General features: G+C 36.8%; 1 protein-coding gene across 3 annotated transcripts in view; it reads right to left on the reverse strand.

Moving 5' to 3' along the window:
- LOC308653165 (survival motor neuron protein) overlaps positions 1-25,037 on the reverse strand; it is a 36,307-nt gene extending 11,270 nt beyond the window's left edge. The window contains exons 1-9 of one of the 3 annotated variants that reach the window (XM_081301704.1): positions 24,894-25,037; positions 20,892-20,963; positions 18,392-18,511; positions 17,001-17,201; positions 16,481-16,636; positions 14,893-14,982; positions 13,441-13,548; positions 10,355-10,405; positions 1,816-1,841 (exon numbers count right to left, since the gene is read on the reverse strand). In XM_081301704.1, the coding sequence (XP_081157830.1) occupies positions 10,358-10,405; positions 13,441-13,548; positions 14,893-14,982; positions 16,481-16,636; positions 17,001-17,201; positions 18,392-18,511; positions 20,892-20,963; positions 24,894-24,974 (876 nt within the window). In that variant the 5' untranslated portion in view covers positions 24,975-25,037 and the 3' untranslated portion in view covers positions 1,816-1,841; positions 10,355-10,357. The remainder of the gene's footprint in view (positions 1-1,815; positions 1,842-10,354; positions 10,406-13,440; positions 13,549-14,892; positions 14,983-16,480; positions 16,637-17,000; positions 17,202-18,391; positions 18,512-20,891; positions 20,964-24,893) is intronic. The other 2 variants (XM_081301706.1, XM_081301705.1) reach the window with 2 other exon arrangements.
- Between the last annotated feature and the right edge of the window lie 416 nt (positions 25,038-25,453).

A 25,453-nucleotide genomic window follows, 5' to 3' on the forward strand; every position in this document is an offset into this window, starting at 1 on the left:
AACAGTATGTTTTTTTTTTTCCAAGTGTGAAGAACAGAAATGGAACTCCAGCAGGGGAAAGAGGGAACCCTATTTAGCAGGTTGCCCGTTATGTGTATTTTGTTTAAAAAGACACAGTATTTAACAAATAGTATGATTCATTAACATTGAACTCACTCCTCACAGCAATATAACTCATGCCTAAATGAAGTTCGAAACAAAGTTATTTAATGCATGTATTTCCTCTGTAAAACACATCACAGAGGGGTGTGTTTTGCACCTAGGAGTAGAAGACAACATTTCAGCACAATGCATGCAGGCCATTTTAAACAGAAAAATCACAAAGAGAAGCCACAAAAATGAGAAACATGTGGTACTAAATAAACTGTTTTGAAAGGGACACTTTATATAGGAGTTTATAGGAACTAAAATAAGAAAACATGGGGCTGTGGATGTGGCTCAAGCGGTAGTGCGCTCCCCTGGCATGCTTGCGGCCTGAGTTCGATCCTCAGCACCACATACAAAGATGTTGTGTCCGCTGAAAACTGAAAAATAAATATTGAAATTCATTCTCTCTCTCTCTCTCTCTCTCTCTCTCTCAAAAAAAAAAAAAAAAAAAGAAAGAAAGAAAAGAAAACAGGGCATGTTCAACCCCAATCAGGAATCTCTGTTGGGTACTCAAAACGTTTCCTCTTCTGAGCATGTCTACAATGTCATGAGTATTGACTTTGGGGTTAAAAATAAATTTGAGCAAGTGGACAGATGAGCAAATACAGAATCCACAAATAATGAGGTTCAACTGTTATTTAATCAGTTTTATAAGCAACCTGGTACTGTGGTGCACACCTGTAATCACAGGGACTTGGGAGACTGAGGCAGGAAGAATACAAGTTGAGTCTAGCTTCAGCAATTTAATGAGACCTTGCCTCAAAACAGAGGTGGCAATGAAGCTCAGTGGTAGAGCCCTTGTCTAGTATATGCCAGGCCCTGTGTTTGGTTCCTGGCAATACACACACACACACACACACACACACACACACACACACACACACATACACACACTTAAAAATAGTAAACATAAATATCTGAAATAATTGGGAAAATAAACACCGAGAAAAAATTTAACATAGCTCTCAAACACATAAACAAAATACTAAACCTCACAATAAATTTAAAAATTATAAATTCTATGAAATGACCAATTTCAACTATTAGATTAACAAAGATAGGGAGACTGAGGCAGGAGAATTGCAAGTTCAAGGCCAGTCTTAGCAATTTAGTAAGATCTTAAGCAACTTAGTAAGACTCTGTCTCAAAATAAAAAATAAAAAAGGCTTAGTGATAAATCACCTCTCCCAAAAATATCCCCAGTGCCAAAAATATAAAAAATAAAAATAAAAACAGACTGACGAAGATCCAGACGTTTAGTAAACTATTGGTTAGATTGTGGGAAACAGGAACTCTCAATGTTGGTGAAAATATAAACTAATGCAACCTCTACTCTGAGTACTCTTGTTAAAAATTTATTAAAATGCTAAGTGCATATCCAGTAGTTCTACTTCTAGATACTTAATCCTAAAGCTGTATTCATTCCTACAAAAGAACTATGTAATAAGAATATTGACTGTCATATTAAAAATTAAATGACTAGAAACAACCTCAACTTTTTTTCCATTCTACACCCTCAGCCTCAACCTAAACTTTCATCTACAAAAGTTCAATTAAATGCTATATGCATATCCACATAAGAACATCCTGCACTATTTAAAAGAATGAGAAGGTTTTACATAGTGATATGGAGGGCTCTCTAAGATATATTGAGGGAAAAGTACTTACCTATTAAAGAATACTGTAAGAGTCACCTATAAAAATAAAAAAATTAAAGTTTAAAGGGAGAATAATATATCATACTAGATTTATTTTAATTATATATTTTTTATTTCAGATAAATTATTTTTTAAAAAACTTATCTTGGGACACAAATTTAAAAAACACTATGGAAGGGGGCTGGGATGTGGCTCAAGCAGTAGCGTGCTCGCCTGGCATGTGTGCGGCCCGGGTTCGATCCTCAGCACCACATACAAACAAAGATGTTGTGTCCGCCGAAAAACTAAAAAGAATAAATATTAAAAATTAAAAAAAAAAAAAAAACACTATGGAAAATCTCCCTCATGTCCCTGTGTCTTCTATATCTTCAGAGATAATTCAAGTACTGCCCGGGCATAATTAACATATATACATACAAACACATAAATGTATATTTACACAAATAGCAGATTAACATAATACAATAGTTCTGCCTCTTGCTTTTTTCACTTAAATGTAGGTAGACCTTCCCTATTAGACTATTTTATATAGAGCAAAGCAACAATATTACTTTTTTTTTTCTTTTGGTGCTGGGGATTGAACCCAGGGCCTTGTGCATGTGAGGCAAGCAATCTACCAACTGAGCTATATCCCCAGCCCAACAATATTACTTCTTAAAAAACAATTAAAAAGAATAACAAATTGTTAAACAACAATCTAACAAAAATAAATTTTAAGAATATACTGAATAATGTTCAAAAACAGATTCAAACTAATTTAGAACTTCTATAAACAAGAACTGAAAGACTACTTAAAATAATACAAGGAAAGACTACAGTAATTAGGTAAGTGCACAGAATGAAGACTTTACTAACTGTTCTTTTTAGAGAAGCAATATGACAACATGATGATTAGAATTAGATAGAATCTAGGAACTCATATACAAAATTAATAAATATATAAAATCACTTCCATGACACCTGTAAGCAAAAGAGTTCAAAATAGATTTTCTTTTTTAGGTCCTTGGGATTGAACCCAGCATGCTCTACCACTGAACTACATCTCTAGCCCATTTCATTTTCTATTTAGAGACAGGATCTTGCTAAATTGCCAGGGCTGGCCTTGAAACTATGACCTCCAGCCTCAGCCTCCAGAGCTGATAGGATTATAGGCATGTGCCATTGCACCCAGACCAAATAGATTATAGCCACAAAGGAATATGTATCAGTAATCTCAAACTTTACATCTAAACCTATGTACTTGGGAATTATATGGTATCATTGCATAGTACATTTTGTTTTAACAATCACAACAAACTCATCTTTCTAAACACATGAAACAATTGAAAATTATTCTATCTTCAGGAGATATAGCTCAGTGCAGAGGACTTGCCTAGCATGTGCAAGGCCCCTGGTTCCATTCCCAGCATCAGAAGAAAAAAAAAAGAGAGAAGGAGGAGGAAAAACAGAAGAAGGAAGAAAGAAAGGAAATTGTTCTAAAATGGGAAAGATGATAATGATTTGTGTCATCCAGCCAAATATTCATGAAAAAATTATGAAACATTTGTTAAAACCAATTAGTCTTTTTAAAAATAATTTTAGTTGTAGATGGACATAATACCTTTATTTTATTTATTTATAGGTGGTGCTTAGGATTGAACCCACTGCCTCACACATGCTAGGAAAGGACTCTACCACTGAGCTACAACCCCAGCCCTAAAACCAACTAGTCTTTAGAAAAAGTGAGTAGCTGGAGGTGGACTTGTCTTACCACTAAAGACTACAAAACTGGGCATAACATATACCACTATTTCCAGGTACTAAGTAACAGATGGTGCAGGGCTGAGATCGTTGAGAAAGAGAAACCTTTGACATGGACTTAGCATTCACCTTTTTTGGCTGGTTATGGTTCCTAGACTAGGTGCCTATATATTAAGTGGAGCTTGAGATTTCTGATATTCCTGAATAGAATTCAGTTCTCCAGTTCAGGCCTTGGACTAAGGCAGCTAGAATCTGAGCAAGCAAGGTGCAGAGAGTAGGAACTTGAAGAGAAAATGCTGCAGAAATGTTGGAAGTTTTCCACTTAGATCCCTGCCGAATTCTCAATTGTATGTATATAGGACATGTTTCTACAGGGCATGGCAAAAGCAGTTGCTGGGGAGCCAGGTGCATTACAAGTTCAAAGTCATCCTTAGCAAGGCTCAATCTCAAAATTAAAAAAATAAAAAAATAAAAATCTAAAAAGCACTGGGAACGTGGCTCAGAGGTTAAGTGCCCCTGGGCTCAATCTCCAGTACCCCCCCCCCCCAAAAAAAAGCAGTTGTTGGGAGCTGACAATTGGAGAGTTCAGAGGTAATATACAGAGTTCCATGACCTATGGAACTACTATGTTGTCCAATGCAACTCATTTTACTGCTGTGAATATGTTTTCTCATCTGTAAAATGGGAAAATAGCATCTAATTTGATGGATATTATAAAGATTAAACAAAATAACTGCACATCATACAGAAATCAAAGTATGGCTAATATGATTACTTATAAAGATAAGAAATTTTTCATGTGGTAGTTTTCAGTTTCCTTTGCAACAAAACCCAAATCCACTAAAATATATCTGAGTCTACTGAAACTAATATTTATAAAATAAGGTTTCATTTCATTTGTTCTTATTAAAAATCTTTTTTTTAATATTTTTTATTTTTTAGTTTTCGGTGGACACAACATCTTTGTTTGTATATGGTGCTGAGGATCGAACCCGGGCCGAACGCATGCCAGGCGAGCGCGCTACCGCTTGAGCCACATCCCCAGCCCCTTATTAAAAATCTTTATTGAAACATAAAGACTCATTAACGCTTAGGTATACTAATTCACATTTCTCATTTTTTATCCAGTAACCAAGGACTTTTTGTTTAAAAGAGAATATAGCCCAACCCTAAATCACATGCCATTTTTAAATGTAAAGGTCATTTGTGTACTACAATCATATGAAAAGTTTAAGATTACAAAGGATCATGAATGCTTTACTAAAGCTTTTCTAAATATATTACCTAAATGTACTACATAAGATGGGTGCAGTGGCACACACCTGTAATGCCAGTTACTCAGGAAAACTAAGGAAGAAGAATCAGAACTCTGAGGCCAGCCTGGGCAACTTAAAACAACCTTGTCTCAAAAGTTTTAAAGAGGGCTGAAAGGAGCTCAGTGGTAGAGAGCTTGCCCTACATGTATGAGGCCTGGGTTTAATCCCCAGCACAGAAGAACAAACAAGAAAACGAAAACATATGCTGCATGCTTTATCTCAGAAAGCAGTTAAACTCACATACCTTTAAAAAAAAATTGTGTGAGAGTGCATACTATATGATTCCATTAATGAAGTTCTAAAGTAGACTTATTTTTTGCTCAGGAGTCAGAACGGTGGGGGGCAAGTGTGATGAAAGGTGCACAAAGAAATGTCCTGGGTTGAGGGAATGTTCTTTCAATACTGATTCAGCATGATGTAAATCCTTACATTTTATCATATAAATATCAAAAAAAGTACTGGAGCCAGGGTTGGTGGCACACACCCGTAAACTCAGGAGGCTAAGGCAGAAGGATCTAGTTCAAAACAAGCCTCAGCAACTTAGCGAATCCCTAAGCAACTCAGTGAGACCCTGTCTCTAAATAAAATACAAATAAGGACAGGAGATGTGGCTCAGTGGTTAATTGCCCCTGGGTTCAATCTCCAGTACCCAAAAAAAAAAAAAATAGTTGAGTACTTTCTTCAAATTCTCTACATTGTTCAATTAATTCTTTGGAAGGCCATGATTCATACAGAAAAATTATTTAATGCCCAGTACTTACTAAGATAACCAAATACTGAATGTCTTTTGTTTTCTATATATAAAACATGGACTTCATAGTAGTAGGAGTGGCTCTTCTTTCAGAATTTGATTTCTAAACTAAATATATTTTTCTTCCACTCAAGCACAAGACTGAAGCTTCAAGCACAAGACTGAAGTTCATAAAAACAAAACATTAACCTGTAGTTTCTTTCTGCTAAGAGTAACCATGCAAAAAATCTAAACTTAACAACATGACTCAGATACTAAGTAATCTCTGGATGATCCCTTAAGGAGATAGGGCACCTATGCACATCTCTTCTGAATGTGGGTATTGCTATAATAGCTCTGCTTTGATTTCATTGTTAGGATTATTCTAGATGTGTGGTTGGTGGTTTTGCTGTTTTCTGTCTGTACTAATGGGGGAAGCTGCTTCATTATTCTATATTTAAGTTAAGGTAATTATTATTTTAAAAAACTCTAGGTCAAACACTATTACGATTAACTCAACTTTCAAAACCATTCACCTAACAAAGGATTTATCAGAAGAAATACCTTCAGCTGGGTGCAGTGGTACACACTTGTAATCCCAGCAATTCAGAAGGCTGAGGCAGGAGAATTTAAATTCAAAGCCAGCCTCAACAACTTAGCAAGGCCCTAAGCAATTTAGCAAGACACTGCCTCAAAATTAAAATAATGATAATAAAATGGGCTGGGAGGGTTTAATCCCTGGCACCATTTTAAAAAACTCCTCAATCTAGCAAGAATGCATGCCCAACTTCTTCATGATAAACAAAGATCGATCTGAAAACAATTCTGAAATTTCTTTTATTTACCATTTTCTCTTTCTTGACATTCCTTCTAGTCTAAGCTTGATACCTTTCCTGAATTTCAAAACTTGACAGATATTGTAGATACAGTGAAGAATAGAATATAGCTTTCTATAGAGGAAAGGCACATATGTAATCAAGAAAAATTACATGGCCGGGTGAGGTGGCACATGCCTATAATTCCAGCAGCTTGGGAGGCTGAGGCAGGAGGAGCACAAGTTCAAAGCCAGCCTAAGCAAAAGCGAGGAGCTAAGCAACTCAGTGAGACCCTGCCTCTAAATAAAATACAAAGTAGGGCATGGGATGTGTCTCAGTGGTCAAGTTCAATCTTTGGTACTCCGCCCCACAAAAAAGAAAGATTCTGTGGAAAGCTATGTAATTAAAATATATATGTGTGTGTGTGTGTGTGTATAAAAAGCTGATTCAAAGAGAGTGAATTACATGGATGGGGACTAGTAGGTAAGATGGTTGGGTGGCATTAGGAATAGAGATTCAAGTCAGGTGCAGAGACACACACCTGTAATCCCAGTGACTAGAGCTGAGGCAGGGAGAATCATGAATTCAAGGATAGTATCAGCAATTTAGCAAGCCCCTGTCTCAAAATAAATGTAACTAGGGATGTAACTCAGTGATAGAGGGACCCCGAGTTTAATACAGTTAATTACAAAAAGAAAAAAAAATGGAATAGAGATACATTTGAACTATCCTAGGCCTCTAAACACACTATGCCCTGAAACTTCTGGCTTTGTACATTTACATGGAATGGTCTAACTCATTTCATACGCTGCTAATTTTTCTATTTACCCTTTCAGATTTGGTGAATAACCTAGGTAAAGAACTCCAATTGAAGGTTGGAGTCATAGCTCAGTGGTGGAGTGCTTGCCTACGTGTGAGGTACTGGGTTCGATTCTCAACACCGCATATAAATAAATAAAAGCAGGGCTGGGATTGTGGCTCAGCAATAGAATGCTCGCCTAGCATGTTCGGGGACCTGGGTTTGATCCTCAGCACCACATAAAAATAAATGAATGGAACAAAGGTATTGTGTCGGGCTGGGGATATAGCTCAGTTGGTAGAGTGCCTGCCTTGCATGCACAAGGCCCTGTGTTCAATCCCCAGCATCACACAAGAAAAGGTACTGTGTCCAACTACAACTAAAAAATATTTTAAAAAAAGAACTTCAAAAAAGGAGATCAGGGTGGGAAAAGTTAGGGAAAAAAGAAGATTGTGAAATAGAAAAAAAGTGGGGGACTGTTGGAAAGCCCTGGGAGAAACAAAGAAGAAAGTCATTTTTGTTTCTGATGAGAGAAAAGAAGAAGAAAAATGCAGATGTCAAGGTGTGTTTTAAAATACCGACCTTGCTTATGCTGAGGAGGAGGGTGGAAATGAGGAGCTGGAGGCTTGAAGTTGGAAATAAGGAGAGGGTGCTTGGAAATCAGGTCACCCAGCAGGAGCCCAGCACAAAGATCAAAGTGTGTGGGATGCCTAGTAGAAGGTCTGACAAAGAAGAAAGGGATGGGACCTAGGTAGAGGCTACAGGAGCCACCTGAACTAGTTCTATAGTATTCTTCTTGTGCTGAGCAGCCTCTGAAGGTCAAGGTCTTCACAGCCAGCCCTCTTCTGAATTAAAAGACCCACCATTCTGAAGCCAGCCTCTGAGTGACAAAATATTGTCCCTACAGTTGCCATAGAACTATTGTTTCTTCAAGTAGGAATGTGGTTTCTCTTGAACACAGCATAATCTTCTTTCTCTAAAACAAAATAAAAAAATCCACCACCAACAATAACAAAAACCAAAACAAACAAACAAAAAAAAAAACTTCAATTGAATTAAAACAACTTTAACTAAAAAACGAAATATGGTAATTACTTTTTAAAAATTTCTTTTGTTGTTTTGCACTGTTGGCAATATATATTTAAATATTTTCATTTATATTATTTAAAAAGCACTCCTCCTAGGACTACATCTCACATTCTGAAAAACAGAAAAAAAAATATGATCTTCAAAAATTTGATTTTCAGGGCTGGGGATGTGGATCAAGCAGTAACGCGCTTGCCTGGCATGCGCGGGGCGCTGGGTTCGATCCTCAGCACCACATAAAAATAAAATAAAGATGTTGTGTCCACCGAAAACTGAAAAATATTTAAAAATTCTCTGTCTCTCCTATCTTTAAAAAAAAAATGATTTTCAAAGAAACATGAAAGTATCTACCAAGAATCAACATACCCACAATCTCTTACCAATGTCACAAAACAGAAAAATTTATCCTGAGACTAAGACAAAACAGAATCAAATTACTACATACATGAAGGTGTTTACTGTAATGCTATTCAAAATGGAAAAATCTACTGCATAAAGGAATAGTGGCATATTAACTAGGCAAAGACATGCAAAATGTGACTTAGAACAGACAGACACACATGCAAGTGTGTATGCCAAATGCTATGATGACATCCATTTCAAACTGTGGGCAAAAAGTATAAAATGGGGCTCAGTAGTACAGCATTTGTAAATCCTAAGTGAAGCCCTAGTTTGATCCCCAATACCACACACACACACACACACACACACACAAAAAAAAAAGTGCACAATAATATGTAAAAAAGGAATACAATGACATACACAGCTAATTTTTGCTGATTTAAAAAAATTAAATATATTTATTATATACTTTTAAACATACAAAAAAATAGGAAAATAGTACAGTGAATATTCATATACATACCAGTTAGATTAACATTTTCCATGTACACTTCATACACAAACATACTTGGTGAAACCATTTAAAAATATTTTAGAGCCATTATAATATTTCATTCCAGAATGCTTCAGTGTACTAATTTAAAAAATTACTCTATAAACAAGTTTTATTACAACTCACAAAATCAGAAATGATCTAATATTTAAAATCCAATCCATATTAAAAATTTCCTCAATGCCCCCAACTCAAGGTTTTTACAAATGGCTTTTCTCATCAGAGTCTGTCAAGGCTATTAACACTGGGAACTAGAGACAAAGATCAGTAGTACAGTGGGTGCTTGGCTTGCACAGGTTTTAATCACTAGTACCAGAAGAGATTTCACATTACATTGGTCTGTTATGTCTCTTATGTAACTTTTAATCAAGAATAGTTATCCAAACCATCTCATTTTTTTCTTTCTGATATTTTGAAGAAACAAAACCAATTATCTTCTATAACATTTCATATTCTAAAACCTGTTTCACAGTATCTTCATTAATGTCTTTGAATTTATCGTTCTATTTCCAATATTCCCTGCAAAATGGGAAATAGACCTAAAGGCTTGATTAGATTTCAGTTAAACTTTCTTGACAAAGACAGTTCATAGATAATGCAGTACACTTTATACTACATCACAAATTAAAAAGCTGCCTGGCTATTCAACTGATGCTGGTAATGTAAAGTATCACTAAATCCTGAGGATTTTTTTTTTTTTTTTTTTTTGGGTAAATTACATTTTGTCTACATGACCAACCAGCAAGTACTTGGTGAGATGATATTCTGACACCAGATTATTCTAGTGGGAATATAGATCAAATTTTTTTGGGGGGGGTGAGGGGCACATATTAGGACACTCGACCAGAGTCATATTCCCATCCTTATTTTGTATTTTATTTAGAGACAGGGTCTTATTGAGCAGCTTAGCACCTCGATTTTTGCTGAGTCTGGCTTGAACTTGCAATCCTTCTGCTTCCTGCCTCCACCTCCTGAGCTGCTGGGATTACAAGCATGCACCACCACGCCCAGCCCAAATTTTTATCTAATAGTTTTGGCATTAAAATATCTTTAACTTTTCAACTTTTTAATATTTCAATTTTTTAGTTATTCAAAAAGCATTGGTTTTCCACAAATCAGAAAATTTATACAAAAATAAGATTCATTTTTATAATGATGACAGACTTACTCCTTAATTGAAATGTGAGCACCTCCCTTCTTTTTGATTTTGTCTGAAACCCTGTAAGAAAAGCAAAATAAAGGAAGTTAAAAGAATAGCATACACATTTATTTGTATTTATTTATATTTTTAGCATATTTTTATATAGATGTTAAGAAAGTTTCATTTTATTAATTTTATTTAACAAAATATCATCATAAATTAAATTTATTGGCTTCCAACATGTTTTTAAAGTGATTGATTCCAAAGTAAAATATTAAGTTGGAATTAAACATTTTTTATTTTAATAAGGCCAATTATATTCCTAAGGTCCCTTACACTTTCTAAGAAGTAAAAGGTACAGTGTAATCCACCCATTTGTTAATATAAAACTGGGATGTGGGTGTAGGTCCTGGGATCAGTCCACAGCATCACAAAAAATAAATAAATAAATAAAACCAGCACTCAATAAAAATGTAAAAGATAAAACAAAATTTAAAAAAAATCAATACTCATATTTACTGTTTCTCCTCGTCAGATCTAGCCCAAATGTCTTAGGTATCCTTCTTTCTGGGTTTCAATGCCTTTTATCTTTCCCTACATCTGTACCACTTGTAGAGGCTTTCCATTCATTACCAATGTATACCTATGAGGCCAGAAGGTACACTGGAACTGACTTTTTACTAATGAGGACAAAAAAAAGTTAGAACCCATTTTATGTTATTCCAATAACATTACTCTTTTATTTTGAGCTAGGGTCTCACTAAGTTGTTGAGGTTTGTCTCTAACTTGTGATCCTCCTGCCTCAGCCTCCTGAGTTGCTGGGATTACAGGTATATGCCACTGCACCTGGCTAAAATAGGAATTTTCAAAATACACAGGAGACAGTGCATAAGAATTTGGAAAAGCCAGTTAGCAGAATCAAAAACTAGAGCTAGAGCAGGCTTGGTGGCACATGCCTATAATCCCAGTGGCTTGGGAGGGTAAAGCAGGATTGTAAATTCAAAATCAGTCTCAGCAACTTAGCAAGGCCCTAAGCAACTTAGTGAGACTCTGTCTCTAAATAGAAATCCTGGGTTAAAAAAAGCAGGGAGGGGGACCCTTTGAGGGACGTAGTTCAGTGGTAGAACACTACTGGGTTCAATCCTCAGCTCTTTGACCTGAAAATAACACTTCTAGAAATCATAAGGAAATGATACACAAAACAATATATAAAAATGGTTACTATCAGAATAAAAAGTTGCTAACGTTCATCAATTGAGAAAATATGAACTTATTCTGAACCAAGCTTATCATAAGCCAGGTATTTATTATTCTACAGAGATCCAATGTTATCAAGACAGACAAGGTCCCTGATGTTATGGAGCTTATATTCCACTGGAAGGAGACAAACAGGCATGAAAAATTATACCAGGGAGTGAATGATAAATGTAACTTAGAAACGTAAATGAGGTAAAGTGGTAAGAGAATAAGGAGTATTTTAAATTTAAGGTGATATCTAATCGTAACAAGCCAAAAAGAAAAGATGTTCAACATCATTCAATCATCAGGAAATGCAAATCAAAACCACAATAAGGGACTATCTCATACCCACTACAGTGGCTATCATCAATCACAGAGATAATAAGAAGTGTTGAAAAGGACATAAAGAAAGAACTCTTTCCCATGAACTTTGGAAAAATTTGGCAGTGTCTCAAGAAGTTGAACAAAGTAATCATGAGTCAACAATTCTACTTGTAGTATGTACCCCAAAGAACTGAAAATATGCTCATAAAATTTTACGTAAAAATTTTCATAGCAGTATTATTCAAAATAGCTCCAAAAAGGATTCCTTTTATCAACTGATGAATTGATATTGTATAATAGGTATACTATGCATAAAATGGATTGTTCAGCTGTAAAAAGGAATAAAAGTACTGGTATATTCGGCAACTTGGATGAACTTTGAAAACACTATGCTAAATAAAAGAAGCCATAGATAAAAGACTATACATAGTATAATTCTATATATATGAAATGTCCAAAATAGACAAATCAATGGAGACAGAAAGCTTATTGGCTGCTAGGGCTGGGAAAACTGAGAGTACAGGGTTTGTTTTGGGGGTGATGGAAATGTCCTAAAATTGATTATGCTGACAGTTGCGTGGAAGTTAATATATTAAAAACATAAACTTTTGACTTGTATACTTCAAAAGGGGAGCTGTATGTCATGAGGATTATATCTAAATAAGGTTTTATTAGAAAAAAGAAAATATTCACAGGAACACAATTTTTAATAGCCCCAAACTGGAAACAAACTGGGAAAACACACATCATACTCTGCAAACTAAGGTTTGAACATAAAGATTCATCAGTGGTGGAATGAATTAACAGATTATAGTATATCTACTCAATGAAATGTAACCTAGCTATCACTACACATAATAATGTAGATTCAGCTCACAAACAAAACATTGAACAAAAAGCCCAACCAGCCAGAGCTAAGTGTAGCTCAATGATAACAGTGCTTGCCTAGGATGTACAAGATCCAAGATTTGACATCTAGCACAGCAAAAAAGAGAGAAAATCTGTTTTTTCCCCATTACCTATAATTCATTTTATTTCAAATCAAAGCAAAAAAGCTACTGAGATTATAAAATAATTTAAGGGGAAATACTGGAGAATGATACTGGCCAAATTATACTGTTACATTGTATGAATGTATGACTATGTAACAACAAATCCCGAAATTATGTATAACTATAATGTACCAATAAAAAAATATGGATAGAAAAGTAATTGAGGGGGCTGGGAATGTGGCTCAAGCCGTAGTGCGCTCGCCTGGCATGCGTGCGGCCCGGGTTCGATCCTCAGCACCACATACAAAGATGTTGTGTCCACCGAAAACTAAAATAAATAAATAAATATTAAAAAATTATCTCTCTCGTTCTCTCTCTCTCTTAAAAAAAAAAAAAAAAAAGTATTTGAGCTGAGCCTAGTGGCATACGCCTATGATCCAAGCTACCAGATACTTGGAGGCCTGAGGAGGTAGGATCTAAGTTTGAGGCCAGCCTGGGTAAGACTCTGCTCAAAAAAAAAGAAAGAAAGAAAAAATGCTTGACTTGGCCATTACTTACCATATAATAGCCAGTATGATAGCCACTCATATACCAAGAGATTAACATGCTTCCCAAAGCATCAGCATCATCAGAATCTGGACATATAGGAGGTGGTGGGGGAATTATCTGAAAGGGAAAAATATCTTTAATTCAGCAAACAAAAACATGAATCTGGAGATCTGTTTTACACAGAGGATGCTGGGTATTAATTGTATCTTCTCCAACATATCATGGCACATCCTATTTAAGTTTTTTTTTTTATTTTTGAATATCTGGAAAAAGTTAACAGTAATAAAAAGACCAAAATTAAATTTAACAAAGATCAAAAGATACTAGGCCTGGCCTAGGGTGGTAGCACAATGGTAGAGCACTTGCCTAGCATGTATAAGGCACTGGGTTCGGTTCTTAGCACCGCATATACATAAATAAAAATAAAGGTCCATTGACAACTAAAAAAATATTTAGAAATTTAAAAAGATACTATGCAATTCAAAATATTAGATGTTCTAATTTGATTAGACTATTTTTCTGTTTCATTATGAAGACATGAATAGAAAGACCAAGCACAAATACCTTATTTTTCCTACACACACATACACAGTACTTCATGACCATTTTAAGTAAAGGTCTTAGGTAGAATATTTGCCCTATCCCTACCCCAAAACAGTCTGCCAAACTCTATTTATATCTATTGTTAACACCTAAATATCATCATCAGAAATAAGTTACATGATCAAAAGCTAATATCCAAAGTATATCCAAGGGGTGTAAAACAATCAACGTCTTACATGTGGTGTAATTGAGTCCTTTCTTCCTTTTTCTTTTTTTGGTGGAGTTATACCTCCAATCATAACTATGTCCTTTTTCCCTTTTTTGGAAGTACTAGAGATTAAACCCAAGGGTGCTTTACTACACAGCTATAGCCTGCCTGCTGACACACACCTTTTAAAAATATTTATTTAGTTATAGATGGACACAATACCTTTATTTTATTTATAATTTTTATGTGGTGCTGAGGATTGAACCCAGAGCCTCACACATGCGAAGCAACTGCTCCACCACTGAGCTACAACCCCAGCCTCTCCTCCATTTTTTTATGTTTTATTTTGAGACAGGGTTTCATTAAGTTACCCAGACTGTACTTGAGCTTTCTATCCTTGGGCCTCAGCCTGCTGTGTAGTTGGGGAAGGCACAGAGGTTCTTCCTATTAGGCGCTACCTCACATAGAAAGATACCAACTTTTGCCAGGAAAAAACAGGCAATCCATATAGTTCAGAATTGGGGTTCTGATAACACTGTCTGAGTAACAGAAGGGAATTCAAAATGAAAACTGAGGTTTAGTGCAAATCTTTTCTCATTATTCTGTGGCCCAAGGAATGATCTAAAATGATAATTCCTAATCCCCTATATTCTGCTAAATTCCAAACTATATAAAAAATCAAAATTTAATATGAATTCTTTTGTACTTACTGGTGGTCCAGAAGGAAATGGAGGTAGCCAACATGATAGGAAGTGGGGTGGTGGAGGTGGTGGTGGTGGGCCACTGAATTTTAGACCTGGCTATAAAGAATGTTTCAAAGGAAAATTAATTTACTAATTTCAATGAAGGGAAAGAACTGAAACCCAAAAGAAAAAAAAAATAATTACCCAGAATAATATTGTATCATACATATCAAAAAGATACATATCAAAAAGTGGAATTTCATGTACTAAATCCTAGAGTCAAAGAGACCCATAAGTCAAATAATAACTCTAGATTTTTTTCATTTCTTTTCTATGTAAACATTAAGGAAATAAAATCAAAGTAAGGAAGACTTTTAATTACCTAATGAATCAAAGACAGTGCATTCAGCAAGCTATTTCAATTATAAAAGATTATATACTCTCCCCTACTTCTATTAACTACATTATATAATCTTTTTATGAAAGCCCTGTCATATATGCTTAAGCACATACTGTGAAAATTAGCAAAACCTCTCATCTAACAAAAATCAGCCCCAAGACTAAAGAAGCACAATTTTAAGAGCTTTGATCATTTTATGTTCAAGAACCTCTAATACAGTGTTAACTCAATAAAAAAAAGCTATCATGAAAAATCTTAAGAAGAATCGTGATTTTTAAGTTATTATCAGAATACCACACTCTTTCACAAAAAACTAGATAGGGACATCGCTTGGTTCTAAAACAACTTATCCTATAATAAGACCTTTTTTTTTTTTTTTGGTACTGGGGACTGAATCTAGGGCACTCTGCCACTGAGTTACATTTGTCATCCTAGCCCTTTTTATTTTAAGTTTTGAGACAGGGTCTTGCTAAGTTGCTCAACTGGCCTTGAAATTATGATTCTTCTGCAAGAGCCTCCTGAGTCACTTAGATTACAGGCATTTGCCACCATACCTGGCATAAAAATAATTTTCATTTAAAATGATTAATTTCTGTCGGGCTCAGTGGTGCATGTTTATAATCCCAATGACTTGGGAATCTGAGGCAGGAGGATTGCAAGTTCAAAGCCAGCCTGAAAGAGCCACAAATAAAAATAGTGTAAATCCACAAAACAATCTGAGGACTCCTCAAAATTTTATCCATATTAGATGTAAAAACTGTATTCTTCCCTTCCCCCCAAATACCTGATATGGGTAACACATGGAACTACATAGCATATTGTCCAGGTGATGACAGAATATTATTATTATATTTTACATATAATAATATATATCTTTTTTTTTTTTTGGTGGTGCTGGGGATTGAATCCAGGGCCTTGTACATGCAAGGAAAGCACTGTACCAACTGAGCTATATCCCCAGTCCTATATCTTCTAACTTCTAAGAAACTAAATTATTATTATTAAGTCTAATACCTACTACTCCACAAAAGTTGTTTGGTAGGTCTTTCAATATGAACCATTTTGCATCTTTTTTTTTTTTTTCCAAAAATTCTCACCTGTGTAAGTATAACATCTAAAGAGAGCTATCAAAGTTTCACAGGGAAACTACTCAATGGAGGAGTTAATTTCCAATATAAATTATTTCTGGAAACCTTTTCTGGATAGTAGGTTTACCTTTCCTGGTCCCAATCCTGACCCTGGCATTGGAGGTGGTGGAGGGAGAAAACAGTCCCATGGAGTTGCTTTTGACTTGATGTTATTTGGTTTATTTCCAGGAGACCTAGAGGAGTTTTCACTTTCATCTGTTGAAACTTGACTTTCATTTTCATTCTTTAAAAAGAAAAAAAAAATTGTGTTATATGAAAATGACACCTATGGTCCCAGCTACTTGGGAGGCTGGGGCAGGAGGATCACCTGAGCCCAGGTGATCAGTCTGGGCAGCACAGGGAGGCACTATGTCAAAAAAACAAATAAATAAAAGAGAAAGAAATAATGTCTCAGTGGATCAAATGGATAACTTGGTATGCAGTTACTCCTTTTTGTTTTTTTTAAAGGATGGGGTCTTGCTATGTTGCCCAGGTGGGTGTTGCAGCTGGACTCAAGTGATCACCCATCTCAGCTTCCTGAATAGCTGAGATTAGAGGCATGCACCACCCTATCCAGCTCAGGAACCGAAATTTTTTTGTATCCTTACCTCCTGAGTATTCTGTTCTATATTATTAGCTACTTCAGAGGTTGGGGAAAGCAGATCAGACAGATTTTGCTCCTCTCTATTTCCATATCCAGTGTAAATCACAATACAGGTTTCTCTCTTAAAATCAACTGAAGCAATGGTAGCTGGATAAATACAGCCATCTTCTGACCAAATGGCAGAACACTTATCACCAACTTTCCACTACAAATGAAAGATATGCACACAAATACACACACAATTATTTCTTGAAAGAGAGTAAACTGTAATCTTATTTAGATGGGGTAGGGGTGACAGGTATAGTGGACAGTCTCTAATACGTTTGGAAGGCAGAAAGAGAAAAAGGCTTAGGACCAAATCCATGCAAATCTGAATTCCAGCTTTTGCATTTATATAATCATGGACAATGTTCTTAAACACTTTTGAGTCATCTTTTACCTGTCTATAGACTGGTTATAATACAGTCTACCTCCATATTTGATGTGAAGAGAAGCAGGAAAAGTATATTAAATGCCCAGCACCAGCCCAGCTCTGTGCCTGCCACAGAGCCACGTTAACTCTCTTCTCCTTTGGTAATGACAAATTTAAGGTTGACTAAGAAGACAGCATCCAAGTCAACTGTTTCTAATTAACAGAAACTACTTTAACCCAGAATTTTTGGCTGTCTGGAATTAGCAATTTTAGTGTTTTTGAAAAACAAAAAGGATATCCATCTCAGTTTAAGAAATAAACACTGCTGATTCAGTATAAGACCCTCAGTTACTCCTCTCAAACAGCATCATCACCTTTCCTCTACTCCATCCTCAAAGTAAATCTTGTCCTGATCTTTTTTTTTTTTTTTTTGGTAGCAGGGATTGAACTCAGAAGCACTCAACCACTAAGTCACTTCCCCAGCCCTATTTTGAATTTTATTTAGAGACAGAGTCTCACTGAGTTGCTTAGCGCCTTGCCATTGCTGAGGCTGGCTTTGAACTCACAATCCTCCCGTCTCAGCTTCCCAAGCCACTTACACTTCCCCAGACCTATTTTGTATTTTATTTAGAGACAAGAGTCTCACTGAGTTGCTTAGTGCCTCGCCATTGCTGAGACTGGCTTTGAACTCACAAACCTCCCGTCTCAGCCTCCCAAGCCAGTGAGATTATAGGCATGTGCCACCGTACCCAGCTTTTGTCCTGATCTTAATATTTGTCAATCCTAACTAATATTCCCTATACTTTTATTATTAACATGTACATTCCTAAATAACAGAAAGTGTAATAGTCGTTTTAAAAGTTGCAAGATCACATGTCAATAGAAAACACTGTACAAATTAATCATTTAAGTTAAAGGTATTTGACACTATTCAATAAGAACAGAAGAAATTCTTTGAAGTTAAATTTCAGTTTTAAAACAACCTGTTTCAAGGGAGTTGTAGTATTCTTCTTCTGGCTTTTATTCTTCTTAACAGGTTTTCGCCTAGGTGTGCCCTTTGGCTTATCTGAAGTTTCACAAATGTCACCATTCTTTAGAGCATGCTATGAAAATAGAAATAAAAATGTACACATTATAGAATGATACATTTAAAAATGTCAGAGTATAACTCAGTTTCTACTATAAGCTGGTCTCAAGGCTCATCACCTCGAAAGCCTATATTCCTCTTTTCATTATCTCACATTCTACAGGAACTGCCCGTGAAGATGGTGTCCACCTGAATACCAGCTCTAAGGACTCCCAAATCAAGTCTCCATGCTCTCAGCCTCTGTAACAATAGACAGTTACTATTACAATTGATCACCTCCTTCTTCTTGATATTCATGATAATTTAGATGAAGCAAAAATGTAAGGCCCTGGGGCTGGGTTGTGGCTCAGCAGTAGAACACTCGCCTAGCACGTGCGGGGCTGTGGGTTCGAACCTCAGCACCACATAAAAATAAATAAATAAAATAAAGGTATTGGGTTCAACTACAACTAAAAAATAAATACTAAAAAAATTATAAAAATATATAAGGCCCCAATGCTTTAGTTATTTCTCTAACCAAGTCTTCCACTTACGCATTCCCATCTTTACTTGCTCAAGGTAATCTATTTCCATTAGTTCAATTATAATGCTTCCAAAGCTACTATCCGGGTCTGAATTTTCTCCTTAGTTTAACCCAACATTTTGAATTATCAATTTTACATTTTCACACTCAAAGTGAATAAATCTAATTACCTTTTCCCCAACAAGTTCTTTTCCTCCTTTACTCAGACTAATTCACCCTTCAATATGATCAACCCTATCCCACATTAAGCCCCATTTCAATCTGTATTTTACAGAACTCTTAGTAACTCTTTCTGAGCCAACTTCTAGTTTCATTGAACAATGGAAGGCATTAAAATATCTAGAATTTGGATACAAAGATGACACATGACTTGATCCTTAACTCATGTTACAAGTGTAATTATGGAAAGAATTGGACTCTCTCTGCCTGGTGCTTTGCATAAATATATGTTCTATGTGCTCATTCTAAACAGGATGATGGATAACCAACAAACACTTGATGCTCAATAAGACTAAATATTTTGAACAGTGAAGGAAATGAAGATGTTAAACATTTATATAAATTTCTTATTTCAGCCACAGAACCAGACTTTACCTCCTAAAAAACGTGTATAATCCTACATCAGGAACACTTAACTTGACACCCAACTCATGGGATTTGGAAGGATTAGTTTAATTGGGGCTAGGGATGTAACTTAGTGGTAGAGTGTTTATCTAGCAGGCTCCAAGCCCTGGATTCAATCCCCAGTACTTAAAAAAACAAAACAAAAACAGCACCACTAACAAAAAAACCCCAAACCCCAAATACCAAAATATGTAAAGCACAATGTATAGAATTTTGTCATACTCTATAGTTATTTATTATTAATTATTGTATTACTGCTATTTATATCATCATTATATCACTAAAAGCTTATTAATTGTTTAAAAATGTAATTCAGACTGTCCTTTTCCTCCTTATCTGAACTAGAGGACATCTTTCTTTTTCTTTCTTTTCTTCCCTTCCTCACTTTCTTCTTCCCTCCTCCCTCCCTCCCTCCCTTTCCCCCCACCTTTTTTTTTCCCCCAGTACTGGGGATAAAACCCAGAGGTGCTATACCACTGAGCTACACCCCAGCCTTTTTATTTCTTATTTTGAAACAGGGTCTCACTAAGTTCTTAGGCTGCCCTTGAACTTGAGATCTTCCTGCCTCAAACTCCTAAGTGGTTGGGAGTAAAGACATGTGCCACCATGCCTGGATAAATTAGAGGATATCTATAGTTTGATATAATGTAAAAGTATTTAAAAAAATAAAAGTTTAAAATACTGAAATTGCTTTTGCAAAAGGAATGACATGCAGATATGCTATCAACTTCTAAAGGATGATTAACTCACCCATATTTTATTTATTTATTTTCATGTACTGGGAATTAAACCCAGGGGTGTTCTATCACTGAGCTACAGTGCAATTTTTTTGAGCTGGGCATGGTGGTCCACTCCCCAGCAGAGCTGGAGGCTGAGACAGGAGGATTGCAAGTTCAAAGCCAGCCTCAGCAACAGCAAGGCACTAAGCAAATCAGTAGGACCCTGTCTCTAAATAAAATACAACAAAATAGGGCTGGGGATATGGTTCAGTGGTTTAGTGCCCGTGAGTTCAATTCCTGATATCCCTCCCAAAGGCAAGGTATTGCTAAATTGCTAAGGCTGGCCTTGAACCTGCCTCAGGATGAGCCAGTGGGATTATGGGCATGTTCTACCACACCTGGCTAACCCATTTTATTATCTAAGCTTCAAAATGAAAACAAAATAATATGTACTTCAATGTCTTACTGTTACCAGTTATTTTTTGCAAATGAATAACATGAAGGAATAGGGAAAAATAAACATTTCATACCTTAAAGGAAGCCACAGCCTTATCATAAGCTTTAATCAATGCTGTATCATCCCAAATGTCAGAATCATCACTCTGGGAAGGGAAAGGAATAGAAACAATTCATGTTCAGATACACTTTATCAAAAATGTATGTTAGGGGCTAGGGATATAGCTCAGTTGGTAGAGAGTGCTTGCCTCACATACACAAGGCCCTGGGTTTAATCCCCTGCACCACAAAAATAAATACATGGTTATCAGAAGCCATTTACAAAAAAAAAAAAAAAAGTATGTTAGTATAAAGAGCCATCTTATCCAGACTTAATCAAGCATATATGAAGAACTCTCAAACCTCAATAAAAAGAAAACAATCCAATATAAAAAGAGGGTAAAAGACCTGAACTGAAGATATGCGGATAGCAAATAAGCACATAAAACAAAGATCAACATCATTAGTTATTAGGAAAATACTCATTAAAATCCTAAGATACTACTATACCCTTATTACAACATCTAAAATTAGAAAGACGGACTATAGGGCTGGGGTTGGTGGTAGAGCACTCTCCTAGCATGTGTGAGACACTGGGTTCAATCCTCAGCACCACATAAAAGAATAAATAAATAAAAGTATTGTGTCCATCTACAACTAATATATATATATAAAAGCCCTACTATACCAAATGTTTGCAAGGATAAGGAGCAAATGGAACTTTCATACACTGCTGAATAGAATGTAAAATGATACATACACTTTGAAGAGTGTGGCAACTTCTAAAAGACTTAAAATAATCTACCCCATGTCCAAAAAGAAAATGAAAGCATTTGTTCCTAAAATTAATTATACCAATATTCATGGGAAATCTAAAACAGTCCCAAAATGGAAACAACCCAAATGTTCAAGAACAAGTGAATGGAAAAAGTACAACACACACACACAGTGGGATACTACTTAGCAATAAAATAAGATAAACTGACATACACAAAATGGATGAAAATCAAAACAGCTATAAAAGATACTATATGATTTCATGTTTATAAAATTCTAAAAAATTCAGACTAATCTGTGGTGACAGAAAGTAGATCAGTGAAGGGAGGAAAAAAAGTAAATCATGGGCTGGGGTTGTGGCTCAGCAGTAGAGTACTCGCCTAGCATGTGCAATGACCTGGGTTCCATCCTCAGCACCACAAATAAATAAATAAATTAATTAATTAAATATATTAAAATTAAATTAAAAGATAAATATTTTTTAAAAAAGTAAATCAGTGGCTGGGGATAAAAGAAAAGGAGGAATGGGAGGAGAGCATCATAAAGGTGGAATCCAATTGCTCTAAGGCCACCATGCTATAAGGAAATCCAAACCAATCTACACATTGAGACCACATGGAGATATCCTGGAACTACATGAAGAAATGCTCTGCTGCTCCCTAGCTGCCCAGTCCCCTGCTACATACATATGTAGCTCTCGCAACTGTATGTATGCTACCACATGAGAGCACTGAACAAGAACTGCCTAGCAAATTCCTGACCCACAAAAACCCTGAGTGGTTCAAACAAATCATTACTACCATTAAGCCACTAAGTTTGAGTGATTTGTCACACAGCAATCCAGAAGATTAGGTAACTCTCAGTAGTTCTAAAGTTATTCCTCATATCCTGCCATCTTTTATTACTTCTCAACTCCTGGAACTTCAACTGTGCTCTCTTGAGCAATTAGTTAAAAAAAGCAACCTCTTCTATGAAGTTCCCATCATCTTGCTCTAACCAAAATCTGCCTTTCCCTGAGGATGCCACTTTCCTTGAAGCAATCTCAAAAGGCAGATATTTTCTCTTCCATACTCTTCATAGCCCTACACCAGAGGTGGGGAAGAATCTTCCTTGTTCCTTACTTCCATTTTCAGATTATTCTCCTTCCCATCTCTCTAAAACATTCCCAGTCCACTGGGCGCAATTGCACATCTGTAATCCCAGTTAATTGGGAGGCAGAGGCAGAGTAATCACAAGTTCAAGGCCACTCTCAGCAGCTCAGTGAGACCCTGACTCAAAAAGGGCTAGGGATGAGTAACTCAGTGGTAAAGCACCTCAGGGTTCAACTCCCATACCCTGCCCTCAAAAAAATTCTGTCATCAGTCTGCAGTTGCAGTCATCTACAACCTCCTGGGTCACTCTTCCTCATTCTTTTAAGTTTACATGTCAGCATCCTAACACTAGTCCTGTCAGAATTTTTGGTGACTTAAACACAGATGTAAATTATCCTTCCAATACCCTAATCCTCTTGAGTCTTTAAACTCCTCTGCCAACAAGGTTGGACATCCTCAAAGTCAGCTACTCACTTTTATGGTCTTTGTTTATCATGAATAATAACTACAACCTATCCATAAATTCAATTTCAAGAATCCCACACTCTAATAACCACCTTCTAAGATCTGCAATTTATTACTTCTAGTAGCCTGATGACAATCATTTATCTTCACTGAGACTGGCAATCCTCACAATTTTTAACTGTCTCTCAGCATTTTAATGTCCTCACTTCCTTTTCTAGCCAGCCTAAATTCTATGGTCCATCATTAAGATAACCCAAGGGGGAGAGGGGCACCTGGGGTTGTGGCTCAGTGGCAGAGCACTTGCCTCGCACATGTGAGGCACTGGGTTCAATCCTCAGCACCACATTAAACAAACAAACAAACAGATTTTTTTTTCAAAAAGGATAACCCATATGTACCTCTCTCTCATTTTTTTGTACTGCTGGGTATTGAACTCAGTGCCTCACTCACACTAAGTAAGCGCTGGACCACTGAGTGAGCCCTCCCCTCACTTCTTCATATCTACTTGGCAAAATTATAATACTGCTAATTTCAACTCTTGGTTTATTCTATGCCTCCACTCACTCACCTGAACTTAACTGGAGAAAAATACAATCATGTCTGACCTCCTACGACTCACAACCCCAAATCTCAAGTAAGCCTTCATGATGCTTATCCATTTACACTAAATTTTCCTCCTCCAACACTGATCCCCTCTCCTAGGGAACTACTTCCTGTCTTTTCATATTTCAAACCTTCAACACCTCCTCCCCCCTCCTTCCACCCAGCTGATGACCTTGCCTCTTTCTCTAAGAGGCAAAAATCAAAAGAAAACTTTAACAATCTCCTGCTACCATGTCTGCCCCTTCAGAGATCTGTAACCCAAATAACTTTCACTATACTTCTAAGGAAGGTTAAATTCATCCCTCTCACCTACTTTACCTATTGCTCCAGAATTCTCTTCTTTACGAATAATTAATTTTTCCAACTTTGCTGAATCTTTCCAATCATAGCCCATAAAGAAACTGAAGCATGTGGCTTGCATCTTAAAAACAAATACCAAAATTTTAAATCTTCTTTACCTCATACCCTCCCCTCATCTATTGCCCACTTGCTCTAACTTCTACTTATAATAAAATTCCTTTAAGTATTTGTCTTTTCCCACGCTCAACTTCAATCAGATTTCACCGTGTCATGATCTAGACTGAGCTATGGGATCTTCCCTCTTCCCCATCTCAGTGCATCTCAGTAAATGGCAACTTTGCTTTTCGACTGTTCAAGATAATTTCAGTGTCACCCTTGACTTTTCTCTCTAAAACATTCTTATCGAATCCACCTGCAAATCCTGGTCTCTCTGATGACAAAGTATATCTAGAACCTAAAACCTTTAGTCTAAATCCACTGCTAACACGCGGATCTAGGTCTGGATCATTTCAATAAACTCCTACCAGGTTTCCCTGCTCCCCTTTGACCCTGCCTACCCTCCACCCAGGTCAGGAAAGAGTAGACAAATCACGATGCAGTATGGCCTCGCCTCAAAGCCATCAAGGCCCCCGTCTGCGCACGGAAGGGGCCCGTGGATGGGGCTCACAAGTAGGGGAGTGGGGAAAGATGTAAAGCAGGACCTCAGCACCCGCGTACAGACCGGTCAGGTCCTGCCCGGAGGCCAACGCTACCAGCACGCACTGGGCGCATGTACCGAGGCTCCGCGGACCGTGACCTCACCTGGCCTGTGCCGCGCCGGAACAGCACCGAGTCTTCCTGCTCGGGGACGCCGCTGCTACCTCCACCTGGACCCATCGCCATGGCGAGCTTTCTGGAGGACGGACGGCGTGGGGTGCAGACCCAAGATGACGACTTCCGCCGCGGGGGCTTCTGGGACCGGAAGAGCACATTGACCCGGAGGGCGGCTTTGGCGACACTTCAAGCTGCCTTTGGATTGTTACTTCCCTCCCGGCTTGGTCGCGTGGGTGTTTCTTTCCTCTCTCTCCCAACTCTTTGATTTCGCTTTGTTGTATTTTTGTAAAGTGATTCCATCAGGGTTTCTTTCTTTCTTTCTTTTTTGGTACCAGAGATTGAACCGAGGGACACTTAACCACTGAGCCACATCCCAGCCCTTATTTTTTAATTAGCGACCCTAAACTTGTTTAGGGCCTCACTTAGCTGTTGGAGTTGGCGGCTCCCGCCAGGGTTTTGTGTTTTGCCTTGTTTTAAACAATAAACTCAGCAAATGTTAATGGAAGGTAATTAAGAAAATGAGGGTCAGCAGCCCGGAGTGGTGGCGC

Source organism: Spermophilus citellus (genome assembly GCF_964194105.1).
Source record: "Spermophilus citellus genome assembly, chromosome: 1".
Taxonomy (NCBI): domain Eukaryota; kingdom Metazoa; phylum Chordata; class Mammalia; order Rodentia; family Sciuridae; genus Spermophilus; species Spermophilus citellus.